The 18187-nt window shown below is 34.0% G+C and overlaps 1 protein-coding gene across 1 annotated transcript in view; it reads left to right on the top strand.

Moving 5' to 3' along the window:
• LOC124355425 (kinesin-like protein KIF2A) overlaps window positions 1-13861 on the top strand; it is a 145829-nt gene extending 131968 nt beyond the window's left edge. Inside the window, 6 exon segments of the mRNA XM_046806566.1 lie at window positions 2388-2530; window positions 5096-5254; window positions 6101-6263; window positions 6945-7157; window positions 8021-8195; window positions 13347-13861. Coding sequence (XP_046662522.1) covers window positions 2388-2530; window positions 5096-5254; window positions 6101-6263; window positions 6945-7157; window positions 8021-8195; window positions 13347-13507 — 1014 coding nt within the window. The 3' untranslated portion in view covers window positions 13508-13861.
• The last annotated feature ends 4326 nt before the right edge of the window (window positions 13862-18187 follow it).

The raw sequence follows: 18187 nt of genomic DNA, 5'->3' as shown, positions 1-18187 counted from the left end.
AGACTAGACCTATCGAATTGCCCTTGCACCCCAGAATCTCGGCATTTGCGGTTAGTGATGTGCTCAGGATGGCTGAATGGTCTATGGTACTACTGTCAGTTGGCCGTGGAATCACAGGTTCGGTTCCTGCACCTGACATTAGTCATTTTTGCAGTCTGGTGTATAATTATATGAGGATCAGCAGTCTGTGGTAAATCTAGTGGGAGGAACGGTGGTCGGCTTACGTGGAAGTTGACCGGGATACATGTATTCTTGTATAAGTGTACAAGATCCAAAAACACACATTATAAACTTTTCTTATTTGCTATAAAAAGGCACATAATTTTTGTTATTATATTTTTTGAAAGGCAATTTTTTATTAAATCATGACCATAATAATAGTTTTTAATTGTTAAAACACCATTTAAATTGTAACAACACTAAACCAAGAAAACCCTTGTGCTAAAACTAGTGCATTAAAGGGTAAATAAGTTATTCAATTATGTTAATAAGTTCAGTCACACTGCTGCAGGACAGAATATGATGATTGTGTTCAGCTAACAGCTCTAAGTTCATGGTGCCATATGTCATAGTTCCGGTTGTCAGTTGTATGATGAGTTACAATTTGTTGTGTCATATGTGAAAAGTTTCAATGTGGCTTATATGAATAACACTACATGGTTTTGTGAAGCAAATTCGAATTTAAATGTTTGTTAGTGAATGTAGGCCTAGCTCAGTTCTATATGATGTAGTATACTCACCACTATTGATGTACTTCAGTTTATTAAATAACTTTCCTTGGTTTCGGCTGTATAAAATTTATTTACGTACAATCCATACGTACGTAATTCTTAGCACCAGCTTAATATACTCTCATGAAGCTTCACTAATTACACAATTAATACATCTGTATCGGTACAAAGTTTGCAACTTTAGTTTACTGATTCATAAATTTAAAGGTTTAACAAAACTCAACCAAAACACATTGTCTTTGGTAACAAGCACGTGACCTTTCTAAAAAAACTGTTAAAGACAGAAAAATTCAAATATTAATTTCTACATATAATTTATAACTTTAAATCACTACTTCACAAATTTAAACTTATGATTGAATTTTACTGAAACAGTGCTTTTTCATAAGAAGAGCAACACATGTTGTTCTACTACAATAATTAAAGTCAGAAAGAGACCAGGCAAACTCCCGCAGGGGTCGGGTCGACAAGAGCAGAAGTTGTGAGGTTTAGCCTCTGACCCAAACTACTATGTTTGAATTTAATGTTTGTTAACACCGCTTATAGATTATGAATTTCTTTAGTAGCTATTGAAATTAAATCATTCAAATTTATTCCAATACAAAGTTGACATATATTTTTCTTTATTAATTACTAGCTGTTGCCTGTGGCTTCGCACGCTATTTAAAAAATCAAAATCCTTGTACTACTTAGTTAATGCACTTGTGATGTAATATAATGGTCTTCGAAATTTTCCTGTTGTTCAGATTTTTATATGAAACCAACAAATCCAACAAAATAACTTATCCTTTTTGTTGATAAAATACAAGAAATTTCACAAAATAAACGTTCTCAATATACTCTGTTTATTTCCTAATTTATTTATTCCATGTTTTTACCATTATGAAAATGGTTACCAGAATTTTATTTTAAAGACAAATATACGTTATTGTCTCGTAATTGCAGTTTATAATGTGCAGGTGCTTTGAAAAAATGTATATTTTGTAGTGCCGCCTGGTGGCGAGTTACATCAATGGGGAAATCATATAAACCTTCTCCATGGAAAAATACATATATATATATAAAAATTTTCATAATGATTGGTCAAATAGTTTCTTAGTCTATCAATGTCAAATATACAAACATCCTCTTTTATATATATATATATATATATATATATATATATATATATATATATATATATAATTTCAATAAGCATTGAATCACAAAAAGTACTTGCTCCGCCGGGACTCGAACCCGGATCTCTCACTTGCCGGGTGAATGTGCTACCATTACACCACAGAGCCCTTACTTTTTACGATTCAATTATTTTGTATTTGGCCGTTTCTTTCACATATGTGTTTAAATAACCAAACTAACATATGATCGGAAGACCAAATACCTGTCAAATGACTTTTATTTTCATTAAATTTGCATAAGTGGCAATATACAAATATATATATATGTAGATTATAATCTTATATGTAATCAAGTGTTTGTAATAGACATTCTATTTCCGCTTACCGATCTTGCCGCGAACTATTTAAAAATAAAATTTGAATCAAACTGATCTGTTACAACACAAGTTAAAGTTTAGAATACCATCATTATTATAAATATCAGTAGATTTACAATAAATAAATACTAATCTAAATGATTTTGCATTTTATTTTCCAGGTCTTCGACCTCTTATCAGATAAATCCAAGTTAAGAGTGTTGGAAGATGGAAACAACGTGGTACAGATCGTAGGACTGACTGAGAAGGTTGTGGATTCTTGTGATGAAGTGCTAAAACTGATCCAGCATGGGAACGTTGCAAGGTCAGTATATCATATAAACTGATTTGTTTGTTTGTCACAACTTAGTGAGAATGGCAAGGGTTTGTATTATGGATGATCACACCAGGGTTCTGACATAGTAAGTATAATGTAAGAGTTGGGTATCACAAAATTCCCCCGCCTTACAATTCCTCTTAAAATTCTCCTGGCATACAAGCCTGAATGCCAGTATCCTCTGCCGCAATAACCGCTGAGTCGTTGTGCCAAGTTTCGTTTATCCTGAGGGAAAGAAACAATTCTCTCCACACTTAGTCCTAAAAGGACCTTTGCACCTCCCTTACTTTTATTTGTGTCTTCAGAGTTATATTTTTGAAGAGAGCCAGTCAGATTTGGGGGCTTCTGTTCTCTGATGTCCTTGGGGCTGAGGAGATATGCCCCCAGGAATCTTTTCTGAATTTTTGATATGGCAGGACAGTTATCCAAATATGCTCCACTGATTTCCTCCTCTTCTCCGCAGAGTCTGCATTCATCAGTCTGGCTAACCCAACTTCATAAGATGTTTTCTAAGGGGGCCATGTCCTGTCAAAATCCCTATTATCATTCTTATATCCTCCTTACTCTGATCTAGGAGAGATGCCCACTCTTTACCATAAGGAGAGATAAACATTTTTGATTGTCTTAATCCTGAGGCTCTACTCCAATTTAAGTTTATAATACTTTTTTCCCAATCCTTTACAAGAGCTTTGCTGTTGGAGAAAGGTATTCCGTAACCTGGCTCTGACTCCACCATAATGGTTTTCGTTCCCATTTTGGCGATGATGCATGGCTTTTTCATTTTCATGAATGCCCTCATGGCCTGACACCCAATCGAGTATTACTTTGTTATTATTAGCCAGCTCTGTCACAGCATTCTTGTTTCCCCAGACTGCTTTCGAATCAAACAAACAGATATCAAGTGCCTTCAGTGCAGCCTGGCTGTCAGAAAGTATCAAGTATTTTGCTCTTTTGTCCTCATTTGTATGAGTCTTCTGGCACATAATTCTATTGCCATGACTTCCGCTTGGCAGACCGTGGCATGATTTCCAAGGGGCACTGCTAGGTTAACTCCTGGTCCGTATATCCCAAATCCCGCCCTAGAGTCAAGGCATGAACCATCCGTGTAAAACTACAGAACTCCTTTTGTAGGGCCTCCTTTTTAATTCTTTTCTTCAATAGAGATTATATATGGTTTTCAAAGGAGTATTTCTTAACCATTGCTTCTGACACATTGGTTAGCATTTCAGTCTCAGGAAATTCCAGGGTTATTTTCATGTGACCTGAGGAACAGGTAGTCTTTATTACCTTTGTTCCTAGAAGCTTCATTGCACTTAGAGCAACTGTCCTCATTAACTCCTGCCTCAGAGGAGTGTATCCCAGGACCGCTTCAATTGCCAGGGTTGGACAGGAGCCCATCACTCCTGTGATGCTTACGCAAGCTAGCCTTTGAAGATTCTGTAGTCTCTTGGCATCTGTTTTTTTGTTCTACTTTCGGCCACCACACTAATGCAGCATATGTGACCATCAGTTTTATTGTAGTATCCAATAAACCATTTTGGGTTTCAAACTTAAGAACGTTTTACAACTATTTTCAAGCTTAAGAATACAAATATTGAAGTATGTTTAGTAAGAAAACCAGTCAGAATTTATAAAACAAGTTTAACAATATTTTTTCTATTCCAAAAAATCTTTTGTTATACTGCAATTATAGATTAAGCTACATTTTTACTCAAGTGCATTAATGACAAATTGAACTTAGTGTTTAAAGCAACCATCATAGACAAAGAACCTGTAATAGACTTTATGAAATAAAATTTAGCAATTTCAAACAACTTTCACCTTACTGAATTTTAAATGTCTTGGTTTCAATATGGCAGTCATTGAAGATTCTAAAAGAAATTGTTGTATCTCGGTTATTGGAATTCCTATAGTATCACATTACTACTACATACTATCTTGTTATACTGTGTAAATGTATAACAAAATGACTTTGTCAATGCATTGTAATATTGTGGGACGACAATAAACAGATTCTTGATTCTTCATTAAAGTGTTTTAGAAATTTTAAGTTCATTTTGAGGAATGTTTTTTCTTAAATATTTTGATATCTTGTGAGATTTCAGATATCGGCTGCACAAACTTTGAGAAGTATACAATAACGTCTTTGTGAAGTATACAATAACATAGCAGAAATAAAACTGTGTATGTACTTTACGATAAAATCAAATTATTACAAATGAACATGTTTCTTCTAACTATTACAACAAAACCAAATCTTGTAAGGTTACAAGATAGTATTGATTTAACATTTTTGAAATCATTACAAATATATTAATATTTCAACACTTATAGCCACCATAACATTTGGAGTAGTATATATGGATTATATATATTAAAAGTTCTCCTTAACAAAAAAGTACTAGACTGACCTAATTAAGATAGTAAAGTTTTTATGTAATCTGATACACTGTTAAAAGTACGCAGTATATCATGAACGGTTTCTTAAAGTGCTTTTTAGTAATATTAAACTTAATTGGTCGTGTGAAACCTGTCAAAGTTGTCTGGTTCCAGAACATCGGGACAGACGTCAGCAAACTCGAACTCGTCACGGTCGCACGCAGTGTTCCAGATACTGCTGAGAGTTCCGGGGGTCCAGCGCATCCATGGCAAGTTCTCCCTCATTGACTTGGCCGGCAACGAGCGCGGTGCCGACACATCGTCTGCGAACAGGTCAGTTACATCCACGTGCGCACACGGTCTCTAAACATCAAGTGCCAGCCCACCTGTGAGTCATTTTGTACTAGTTATTTTAATTTTAAATCGTTTTAGTATCCATCATTGATAGTTTTTTCTGTATGAATTCTTTTTTTCTATGGTGTGGCCTATTGCCATGCAATTAAGCCTCAAAGGCCTTTTGCACATCCCGGAAGCACACCATGAGGCCTATCAGTCTATGATTTCAGCAGATCCACAAACCGCTGAAAACAACCTATCAGGTCCTCCTGTGGAAATTCACCACCCTTGTCCAAACTACCAAAGATGGCGTACCGCTCCCTTGCTATTGCAGGACAATCAAAGAGTAGGTGTTCAGCAGTTTCCTCCTGCTCATCACACATTCTACTTGTGAAATAGACTTATAACACGAGAAGACATCGATCTACTCAGTGAGAGAGGGTCAAACGGCACCCTGGAGAAAGATGAATGTAGTACCATTCTGCTCACTCTAATACCCGGATGCAACCTCCACCTTCTCTCATGTTCAGCGTGAACCTATTTCAAGACAGCCCCAAAGGATTCACATCCTTGAAATACCACAGAACAGTTGAGCTCAATACCCATCATAATTGACGCTGAGCTCTTAAATTGTTTTAGGATCCGTCATTGTTGTTTATTATTTGTGAATTAATTACTACGCTGTCTAGAATACATAAGAGAAAATTATAAGGGTGAAATTAAATATCAGGTTTTTAAATGAAAAACTAATGGAAACAGCTTTTGTGTCGTAAAAGGGTGCTAATGATTCTCTAGACACAGCACAGCCGGATTTGTCAGCTAAACGAAGTGTTGTGTTGGCAGACAAACTCGGATGGAAGGTGCAGAGATCAACAAGTCCCTGCTGGCTCTCAAGGAATGTATCAGAGCTCTGGGCCGCAAAGGAGCTCACCTACCTTTCCGAGCCAGCAAGCTGACTCAAGTGCTCAGGGACTCTTTCATAGGTGACAAGTCCAAGACGTGTATGGTGAGTCCTACTGTATTCACTCTGTAAACTAAACAACAGCGGTGATGGTTACACGAATTTACTGTAAATACTGTAGAATGTTTTTGTTCTTCACTTTAAGGTAGTTATCAATATCAGGGAGGTTATGTCTGGGCGTAGGCACACGGTCAAGGTCAAGCTAATTGGCCTGCTCTACGGTAGTGTGCTTACATTCTCAAGCATAGAGCATGTAGAGTTGTCACATTTTACTGATCTGTACTATCACAAGGAATTTTTTTGTACGTTGTCATCATAAATAAGAAGCTAAGTGCTAATCACCAATACTTGATAGAGTTTTAAATGTCACAAGGCGCAATGTTAAATATGAGCGAGAATTAACAAGCCACGCGGACAGTTTGTGGACGTGTACGTGGGTCAATGATTTTAATCTAGACCAACTTTGTGTGTTTCCCTTATATTGATAACTATCCTAAAGTGAAGAACTAAAACATTGTACAATATTTCCAGCAAATGTACTTAACCATAACAGCTGCAGTGTGTTCTGAGTGGGTGACCGTCGTTAAATCAGAGTACCTAACACTTTTTAGTTGTTCCAGTTTTATTTGACACTTGTTGTTAACTTGCTGAATTTCCTCTGGTTATCTATATATCGATGCGTACTTAAGTATAAGAGTATGTATAAGAGTGTAACGGTGTGTTCAGATTGCCATGATCAGTCCTGGCCTGAGCTCGTGTGAGCACTCACTAAACACACTGAGATACGCAGACCGCGTCAAGGAACTGGCGGCCTCCGACCCGACCGAACCACGAAGTGGTACCAACAGCTCCCCGGAGGATGAGCAGCCGAGGCGGCAGCAGAGCGTGCACTCGCACTCATTCGAGGACAGTGACTTGGCCACTCTGCGCTCACTCAATGTCAGTATCACTTCTGTAAAACCATTAGTTTCTCTAAACTATTCTAGAAATTGTAATTTAGTTTTTTATCTTAATTTCCAGTGGACAGTCACCTGTAGCCATTTGTTGGACATTCAACCAACACTGATGATAACAATATTTCTAAGAACATAAATTATTCCAGTTAAAACTATAACTCATTTGAAAGGATCGTATAAAAAATAATGTTGGTAAAAGATTGATTAAGTAAAAGTATTTCTTTTAGAGTGTATAAAAACATCAAACATTCTAATGAAACACGTAGACTGTAGAGTCTGTGCGGAATACATTATCACAGTAGTGGTTAGAAAGTTTTAACTATCTATGAAATAATAAACTAAAAAAATCCTCTTTTAAATCTAAGACTTACTTGTTCTACGAACTCAGATTTATTTTGTTTTAGGTTCCTTGAACTTCCAAAGCCCTTCACTGTTGAATGTGATTAGATTAAACCTGTTCCATATTTTCTAAGATATTATCTGTAAAGTCAAATTACTGATTCCAGCAAAATTCCTTGGGCACATGAGTAGAAATGTTTATCGCCAGCAAGGAGAAAATATCGTTGCTAGATCAGAGAACTTCACCAGTAGTATGTCTATTGTCTGGTTTAACTATCCACATGATTTTAGCTTTATTCATAATTTTAGAGCTTGCTGCAATGCATGACAAAACATTTTAGTAAAACTCTTCTACAATGAAAAAGATCAGAGATCCTAAAATAAATTGGGACTCATGGTAATGGAAGTTAATGGATTTTCTGTCTGGTTTATTTCATGAAAATAAAGTTAACTCTATGATCACACTTCACATTTCCTTTTAGCACTTAAAAAAAATGCTTGTCTCAGGAGGGAGAGATATCGGCAGAGATGATGACGTTCCACGAGGCTGTGTCTCAACTCCAACAGTTGGAAGACGACGTGTTGGAGTCCCACAAGACCGTGCTAGACTCACACGCGCTCTGGCGGCAAAAGCACGGTCAGCTGCTCACGATGACACGAGATGTTGACTACGACCAAGACGGTAGGAACTTGGCTAGAAACTGGGCTAAAAACATTGTCACCTTCACCTTCCTGCCGCTTCTCTACACTATCATATTTCTCTGGGTAAACAACGGTGGGGGCTCTATACCCGACTCTAAGGAGTTTTAGTGGAATCAGAGACGGCATAGTTGATTGATAACTGTCTGGGTGCAACGTTTATTTGGGTGGTTTTCGTCTTCTATCAAGTTTGTTCTCATTTTGCTGTTTTTGTGGAATCATTTTTGTGCGGTTTGAATCAGTTTGTACGAAATAGCACTCAGCAGTTCAAGTCATCATGTAAAAAATATTAAAAGACAATTTTTCCATAGAAATAATAACCAAGATCAATCACCTTATCGATGTTCACAATTTTATAAAGATAATTGTCAATAGAAAAGACTAGGTCTTTATCTTAGACACTTGTTTCAAATTTCTTCTAGTTAGTGTAAAACTTCCCCTTCCAGTTTGTTTTGACTTGTTTTTCTGGGTATTCTATTTTGGTTGTATTGTAGCTGTGATATTAAGGATATTTTCTTCCACCATCTGCATTTTAGTAGGTATACAGTAGTTGTACATTTTACTATCAGAACTGCATGAAATGCATTTGTCATTTTCCTCTTAAGCTTTGTACATAGCTTTAGAACACTTTTTAATAAATTGTCAAATTGTTGTTGCACTTTGCGTTATTTATTCATTTCACCCGTTGTCATGCACGTATTAGTGCGTTCGTTGCATTTCTTGTTTCTGTTGAATATATTAAAATTAAAATTTCTTGCACGCCATCTAGAAGTAATGTACTTATTTAGTTTAACTAGATTAAATTTAACACACATACAACTTGATGGTACTTTCTGAACTTCACATATGTATGGTATTGGGTGTTCAATCAATTGAAGCTCATATTAGTGATAATTTTGATTCAGTATCTTGCATGACAAACTGTAGTATTTTAACATTAAGGTCGTTTCACAAGTCTGTCTCAGTCGGCAAATTCTCCATGCTACGTTGATTTCACGTAAACTCCATATTTTTGCGTAATCTGTATTCCTCTGTAATCTATGCAGAGAGTAATTATAATTTGTTTTGTTATTACTACAATATTTTGTTCGTTTTATTCAGTTGCTTATTTCATGGTTTTAAATTAATATGTTTTCAAGAAATATTTATTTTGTCTTGAAAACCGTTTAATAAGACAAATATTTTCCCTGTTACAATCATAAGTGTCATGTATCTAGACTAGAGATGCTACGAATATTCAGCTAATATTCGGTAAAAACACACATTATTCAAAAAGATATATTATTTTAATCACAAATGGTTAATGTTCATACATAAAAGTAATACTTTAGTGCTTAAAATGTGTCAAAGGTAAGTTATGATGAAGAAAACAAGTTTTTCAGTGTTTGTTGATTTCTATCTTTAAAATGAGATAGCTCCCATGTTTGTAAGACATGATGCTTAACATTGTTCTTGTGTGGTAAAAACTCAAGGTCTTTTCACTACGACTGACCCAGTAATCAATGTAATTACTTCTTTTTATAGTTAAGGTATTGTTTTGATTTCGTTACTTTTTTTAGAAATTGTTGATTAATTTAACTAAGCTTTAAGGGAAAATATATGTTTCTGACTTTACTAAATACATTGTAAGTACAATCCGTAACCGATCATAATCTTAAGAGCATGCATGCTATGTTTAAATTTAAAAATAGGAATAAAACTTTAAAATTTGTTACAAATAGTAATTCATCTAAAATACATATGACTTAATCTTCAGTAATGTTCAGAAACTTATATTTTAGTGTATCAATACTAATGAATCGTTAAAAAGAGTATTATCTGTTAATATTAATGATTTATAATTGATATTCAAAATAGAGTTTCAAATGGGCAAATCTGTATCATGTGTAAATAAACAATAAATTAGTATAAACAGATACTGATACTTCAAAAACTAAATTTTTGTGTTTTAATGCTAAAAAATTGTTTTTAAAGTGAAATATTTACAAGAGACGAGTTCCTGAACAAAGTATGAGAAATTACAATGATAATACGTTGAACGATATATTTGAGAATGATGTATGTATTACAGAATTATGCAGCAGAGCTCTGGTGAGCATTTAACAGCTTGACTGGTAGAGAGCTTAAACCCTCTTGTTGTTAACTCCGTGTTGATCGACTTCAATATATGCAAATAGTAGTATTTTATAGTGGAACACTATTAATATTCTCAATTGAAATGAAGACAAGAGGAAATACTGTGAGGTTTAGCGTTGATTGTGGGTGTGAAGAGCGACACTTAAGAGTGATTTGTTTGGCGATTTCATGCAAACCATTCATTAACGGCTTTATAATGAGTGGCCTGCGTTAAGAATATTGTGCATAGAGAACGGAAGTCATAAAGTAATTCAGTCGCCCATCAGTTTACTTAACCATCTCAAGACTGTAATCATAAACTAATGAAATATTGCAATTCAAATAGAAATTAATCATTCTTAAGTGCATTATCTTATATAGCATAGATAGTGATGGAAGAAACCTTATGGAAATAGCCTAATTTTCATGTATTGTTTGACATGTGAAAAGTGAATTTTGAATTGTAAATAATGGTAGATATATCAAATATCACTTTTGAGGAATCCTTATTTATTTTTTATTTTATATTTCCACTTCCAACAAGAGAAGAGTTTCTAAGACAACCTTTTAGAAGAATAAAACGTTCACTTATTTTCAAAAATTATGAAAAAGTTGTAAAAAAGTTTTTAACGAGAAAAGAACGTTTTTTCAAATTTTTCCACTAACTTTTGATATTGCTTACCTTGAGGAGGAAAAATCATGACATATGAAACAACTTGTTTTTTATCTCCTCTTTGTGTGCACATAAGTTATTCTATAATCTTTATATTTCTGTCTACTCTGCAAACGTGTGTAAACTGGATATTACATGTCGCTACAAGTAGTGGAACTCCAATACGGACAGGAACATTGGTGGACTGTGACCCCAACATATCTTTACGTCAAAAACTTTAGTTGCAGATTAAAGTATCTGATATAGAGAGCTACTACAATATATCCTATCCATTCATTATAAGACATCAAAACTGCATCAACCCATTGCGGATCACTGACGAACTGGGCTCGTCACGCAGCGGTCGGGCCTAACGGCACGATGACGGGCTCAGGTCGCAAAAGCGGTCTGCTTTTAAATTTCCCTCCAAATAGTTCTATTAACGTCTGATAGATCGGGTGATTGTCTTCACTTGTCAACTAAGAGTGTTTAACAACGGTCTACGTGTAGAGTTTTCAAAAGTTTTATAAATATCCTACAGATCGCAGTTGTATTTCGAAGTTGAAAAATCATTCATAGGAGTTACGCTCTGTTTTTTAGCGCTTCTGATTGGGTGTTTTCCTCAGTTGTTATTATAATACTTTTGAGGTTAGAGACACAGAACTAAACGACGCAGACGTACATGTTGGCGGGTTTAGTCTAGACAATGGCCCGGATGTTGTAATCGCTTGGCCCGAGCCGCTTTATTTAGACTATGATTCAGACATTATCCCTGCCACCCCGGCACCTTGCTCGCGTGTTATCGTTCGTACATCACGGATACCCCAGCAGGCCCATGTTCCATCTGAACAAATACCTTCACAGCTGAATTTTCTAGTATACAATAGCGAGCGATACGATGTGGCGCACCATTGCTGTTCGTGTGGCCGCTGACCGTAAATTAATTCGTGCCCGCTGGTGCCCGCGCACCAAAACAATACGATCCGCAATGGGTTAATCACTATAACCACATCCACTTCGTGTCTGCGATAATGTATAACAACTTGTCACCAGTCTGTTGTAATTATATTACGCAAGCATGTAATCAGTCATATTGTATTTACTGCATGTAAGCGTATCAACGTGTTATGTATTGCATGACTGCATAATGTTTCTGTGAATTATCTAATTGCCATGTAACATTAAATTCTGATAAGTTTTATTGTCAAGTTTATATACATTTTGAGCAAAACCTCGGTAATGCAGTACATCTCTGGAAAGTTACGGCTTGTGCTTGCTTTGTTGTTCAGATCATTAATGATAATCAGTACAAAACAATGTTATCTCTCAATATTATTTAAATCTTTGACTAGTTAATCCTAAGAAACATTTGTACAAAAGTATCAGGTTTTTGTATTTAGTTTTTTTTTAAATTTAGTTTCTCTATGTAAGAAATGTTGTACCTTTTTACGAAACGATCTAAGGGTAAAAAGTGTTTTAGTTAACTACTGCAAATAAAATGCAGTCAATCAAACAATTGCTTTATAATGAAATACATATTTTTATTGACAAGAGAAGGTTTTGTTGCCAAAGAATTTTGTTAAATTGTCTAAAAATAGTTTTGATTATCATAAATCTACATTGAATTTATATTTATTTGTTAGGAGTTTGTTTGCAACAAACAGCATTTTTTAAACCAAGCAAAAATTATATAAGAAACATTATTTTCAATAAAAATTGCCTTTACGGAAAACTATTCATATTTAAGTAACAAACACCATATTTAGTGAGGATTTTAAAAAAATCTTAAAAATTAACTCATAATCATTTTTATCTTTGTTTAAACTAATTGTTTGTGTGCCGTTGTAATTTTTTGTTTTTGTTAGTCATGTGCATGGTTATAAAATTGTGTAGACCTTTTGACATTAAAAAATGTTAGCTTTGCCTTTAAACCTTAAAAATATTATAGAAACACATTATAAAGTGAATATGAATTGTGTGCATCATATTAACTTTACAGAAACATTTACTTTTGTCTGTGAGCTTTTACTGATTCAATTCTTGTGACAGTTGTCTAATACTTTAGTTATATGTTATATAAAAATCTTATTTCATTCACCTGCTCACATACAGGTATTTATCTTGAAAATAAAAATTTATATTTGCTGAAGTGTTGTATCCGGATACAAGTCAGGACCTTGGGTAGGATGTGTTACCGTTTCTGCATGTTTTTTAATTTTGTAGGAATAAAAAGTTTCCTTGAAATTCGAACAAAGAAGTCAAGTATATTCCCATAGTTGTAAATAACGTGAAACCACAACTAGTCTGTACACTCAATGTTCTTATGTATTTAAATATGTGAATAACGCAAGATGATGTTGTTTGTAGCGTACTCCAAACAGTTGGAGACCCTGCTAGCCGACCAGATCACTGCTCTGGTGCAGTTCCGTGAAAAGAACAACCAGTATCGTCTACAGTTGGCTAACGAAGAACAGATCAGTCAGAAGATGAAGAGTCCTCTTGTTTCGCAGCGTTACGCTTACAACTAATCGGGATATTGGCTTGTCGCAGTCGAGTCGGCGAGGAACTGTGAAATACCGCTTAAATTTCTCTCTGAGTCTCACCTTTTATACTCTATTTAACTGTGTTATTCGTTTTATGATTTGGTTTTAAAATGTTTCCCCACTTGAGATGAAATGTGAAGTGTTTAACATTGCTACATTCCCCCTCTCCTAATGTTTAGGCAGTCTAACCTCAACTAATTGTGTACTAATAATAAGTTAGAAAACATCACGTCAAATTTTAATCTTTTATCATGTTTTGTAAATTTCCAGTTGAAAATCTGTGAAATTCATGTATTGATTTATGTATTTAAAGCTTTAATAAATTATGTTCTTTACAAATCGTTAATTATTTTGCGACTGAAGTTTTATTTTATTTGTTTGTAAGAGTTAGTAATGTACAGGAGATAAATTTCCTCTAGCTTTAATGTTTTGTTACGAAGTTATGAATTTTTTAGCAAAATGAACATTATTGTAAAATTTTATCTTAAAATGTTGTTCTTAAATTGACAATAAGCCTTAATTATGTTTAATGAATTACTCCTATTAAAATCTTCAATTTTTTCTTATTAGTGGTACGGAGTCAAACATTTTAATCGATATTTTTTAATTCCTCAGTTTTACCATCACTTTATATTTTGTTTCCTTATTTATAAACCAAATTTAGTGTGTTAGGTTTTTATATTTATGACATTTTTCTCTTATTTATTTTTGGCATTAAGTGACTTTACTAGTGTTGGTTTCACACTGGATGTGATATTTTAGTAAACGAGTAAAAATTTATATTTTTTATAAATAATAATTTGTGTTATCGTCAATAACATAACTATTATAATAGAGCCCAATAGTCAGTTTTCAGATACATAACAAGTAGACGTTTGTTAAAAATGTACCGTTCTCAATTAGCCTAACAGTTTGAGCCTGTAAATTTGAGTCTTGAATTCTGTGCAGTAACCGTTATTGCTGTTCAGTGTTTATTTCAATGCATAATGTATTCTGAAGTGTTATCGTGTAACTTGTGAGCACAACAGTGTTGGTGTCAAATTTTGAGGGCAGAAAAACCAATAAAGTTTGGTTTGTAGTTATTTCTTGTAACACGTTCCCTGCGGGCCGAGTCCAGACAGTTACAGTGCTCTGTACTTCACCTTACAGACCCCTGAAACATTTCAAGCTCGTTCTAAACAAACATTACTTAATTTCAGACATCTTACTTTGACCCGGAAATGTGGACCAGTTGTTTAAACAGTGTTAGAGAAACAGATGATTTGTTCGCATGTGTATTGGTGCAATCTACCGGTAAACAATTTAACAAATGTTCCTAGTTCTTCGTCCCTTTTGTTATTCTTGTGTTCAGTGAACATATTAGCTCCCCACATGAGGTTCGTTTGTACGACATGTGATCGAAAGCCAGGCTCTACCGTGAAAGACTGGAAACTGTTAATGTTACTGGAAGAAGGGACAGACCACTATTACTGTAAATAGTGTAAATATTTTGTTTGTTGTTAACGCATTCGCTTTACTTTGTAAAATTGGTATTGTTTTTAATACAATTTTTCAAAAAATATTTGGATTTATGGTTTTATTGTGTAGACTAAAAACGCTACACCGGGCATTAGGCGCTATATAATTATGTTACAGAGACATAAAACTGTGTAAAAATGTTGTTTCTATTAATTAATTTAATTACCCAAGAGATACTATTTTACATGACACAGCCCTAGTGTTAACCAAAATAATACCCCAGATCTTAGCACACCACGTCCATATAAATGATTAATTTCCTGTGTAAGAAACAATCAAAGGTACAAATCAAGGTCATCTAGATTATTCCTGATCCTCTTGGTAATCCTTTTGGTACAACTCGTATTTACCACATATCGGGTACCGGTAAATCAATGGTCCATTTTACCGCAGTGAACGTGTTAAGTAATAAAATAAAATATGATATAAATTAAATGGTTTCCCAACATAAACCCAATTAAAAAGTGTTTTAACCAGACATCCATTTGTATTTTACTTTTTAAGTTGAAAAATAATCTTTATATTGAAAAAGGGTTTCCAGTATGTTCCAAAAGCTCCAAAATGGAGAAAATAAGTCATGTAACATTTGGAATTAAGTATATGGTAATAAAGATTCTCGTTAACTCTTTCCCGGTCTAAGTATTCAGAGGTGATAGTCCGGAAGAAGGTTAATATTGTATTTCAAATAAAAAAAAATAAAAGACATACAAATTGTTCCGTTCTTAATATTTACATTTTTCATCTACTAAGTGTGAACACAAGCCATACACAATATTAATAAATAATAGTTATTACTTAATCAATGTTACTTTTGATGATCACATAGTATAAAACAATGAAACCGGTGGAAACTACTAGAAGTTTATTTTAAGAGTGAATGTCTCACTTGTTTTATTATAAAAATTACTGAAATTGACCAGTAAAAATGTTGAATAAGGAATATTCTTTACGATATATATTTATGCATGATACATTATGCATGTAACACATTCGTATGAGATAATCATGTATGTAATAAAATTTAATGTATTGTCTATTATTTTTCTCTAAAATTACTTTGATTCGGTTACTGGAACCCTAAATTGTTCAGTAAATTGACAAAATTCGTTTTTCAGTATTCTCTGGTAAAACATAAACTACCTGAATTCGTAGAATTAACCTCAATTAACAAGTTAATCAGGTGCAGTAAATATAGCCTCTGTATCAGAAGGCTTATCAGTATAACCTGTATGACTAATACGTCACATGTGACTTGAGTATATATAGATAGATATATTTATATCCAAATATTGCTTAGTTGTTAATTTAATTTTTTAAGTGAAGCACAATAAAATATTTTCTTTGTCCAACATTTTTGGTTAATTTACCCGCTTTACCCAAGTTGTATTGACTCAGTTACAGATTCGTTTGGTAGTTATTGGATCAATCAAGATTGAATTAGTTTTATCTCAACTAAGAATCAAACACCAATATTTTTGTATTAATATCAGAAAGATTGGTTTATAATGATCCTGTTAATTGGTTTGTAATAAACCAAATTAATCGTCCAGTTAAGAATTAATTGATAATAGTCCTTTCAGTTTGGTTTATCATCTTTTTCAAATATGGATCTCCTCAGGAAAGAATTTTGTTACAATTGCGTTAATATTTACAACAAAGAAAACAGCTTTAGGTTATAAATGTTGACAAGCAGCACTACAAAGTCACATTATTCACTGATGTGTTGACATCCAGCCTATGACAAATTTGCAATGCCTACTTCTTACCTGTGGATAAAGCCTAAATGTCCCAAGTTTTCATGATTCAATTTATGAACTCCAAGACTTCATGCTTACGATATACAATTTCAATATACTTTCTTAGGCACACACACAGTGAATACATACTTATATAGACATGCGACAATATGAACAGCATGCTATAAACAATATACAGGGTGTAACAAAAAGGTTGGGTTGGCTATGCATTTTCAAATTCTGTGTGTGAGATTCTAAACTAAAATGAAGAATACCTTTTTCCAATTTCCACTTTGTTTAGCCGCTAGCCACCATTTTGTATTTTTTATTAACAAATTACTATCTCTAAAATTAGTAAAGCTAAAGAAACCAAATTTGGCACATAGGTTTGAATAGATAAGATGAAATTATAGCTAGTGGCTAAACGTAATGGAAATTGGAAAAACGGAATTTCATTATTAGCTTAGAATCGCATAAAAATCTGATAGCCAGCCCAACCTTTTTGTCACACCCTGTATAATAAACTAGCAGCTAGCGGCTTCACATGAAATTTCACTTTGAAAAAAGTGTGCCAAGAGCATATTGTTTTAAATGGCATTCCAAACTACTTTGAGATAAGCAATAGTCACTAAAAGACATTCCAATCTCATGATCCATTTTATGTTTAAGTTTAAAGGGGTTCCTGAAGCCGGAGAGTAAAACTTTTTTTGCACTTGATCTCCTTCACATCATATTAAACAGATTAATAGAATCAATAGATTGTATAAAAATTTAATTTTCAATGACAAGTCCGCCATTTGTGTTATTAATTTATCAATTGCTTGTTCACTTTAGCTAATACAGTCCGGCCTATTACATTCCCACTGTTTTCTTGTATCTTTTACACACTTGGAATATTCTGATCTTAGCATCCTTATACATTCAATATTAAACCATCGCTTACAGAGCTTGTCACAGCTAGTGACTTCTTTTGACTCTCGCACCATAATTAGATAAACTGGACAAATAATTGAAGTACCCATATTGCGGAACGTCTACAGTCAAAGGTCTCTTGAAAATCAGCAATATCTTGAAATACGTTTGTATATCCAGCTTGAAACTAGAGGATCTACCCCAAATAGGACGTTATAAAATATTTCAGAAGCTATGATTTTGGATCACAGTATAGAACTGGTATTTAATATAGTGCAAGGTTTTGGCGTCGACAACAAAAACTTATATTGTAGTGGCATCAAAGTGATGAAGGTTTGTTGACAATTGATGAAGAATGTGCAAACTGACTGTACAGTTTTTATTGACAACTAGCTGTTTCCCGTGGCTTCGCACGCTTTTCGTAAGCCTTACCTGTGCATGTGCACTTCTGGCTCAAGTAAATTATATTTCCAACGCCGATGTTGAGTTTGCTTTGTTA

The sequence above is a fragment of the Homalodisca vitripennis genome, chromosome 2 (assembly GCF_021130785.1).
Source record: "Homalodisca vitripennis isolate AUS2020 chromosome 2, UT_GWSS_2.1, whole genome shotgun sequence".
NCBI lineage: Eukaryota > Metazoa > Arthropoda > Insecta > Hemiptera > Cicadellidae > Homalodisca > Homalodisca vitripennis.
The sequence above is the reverse complement of the archived record's forward strand: the minus strand, read 5'-3'. Positions and strand labels throughout refer to the sequence as shown.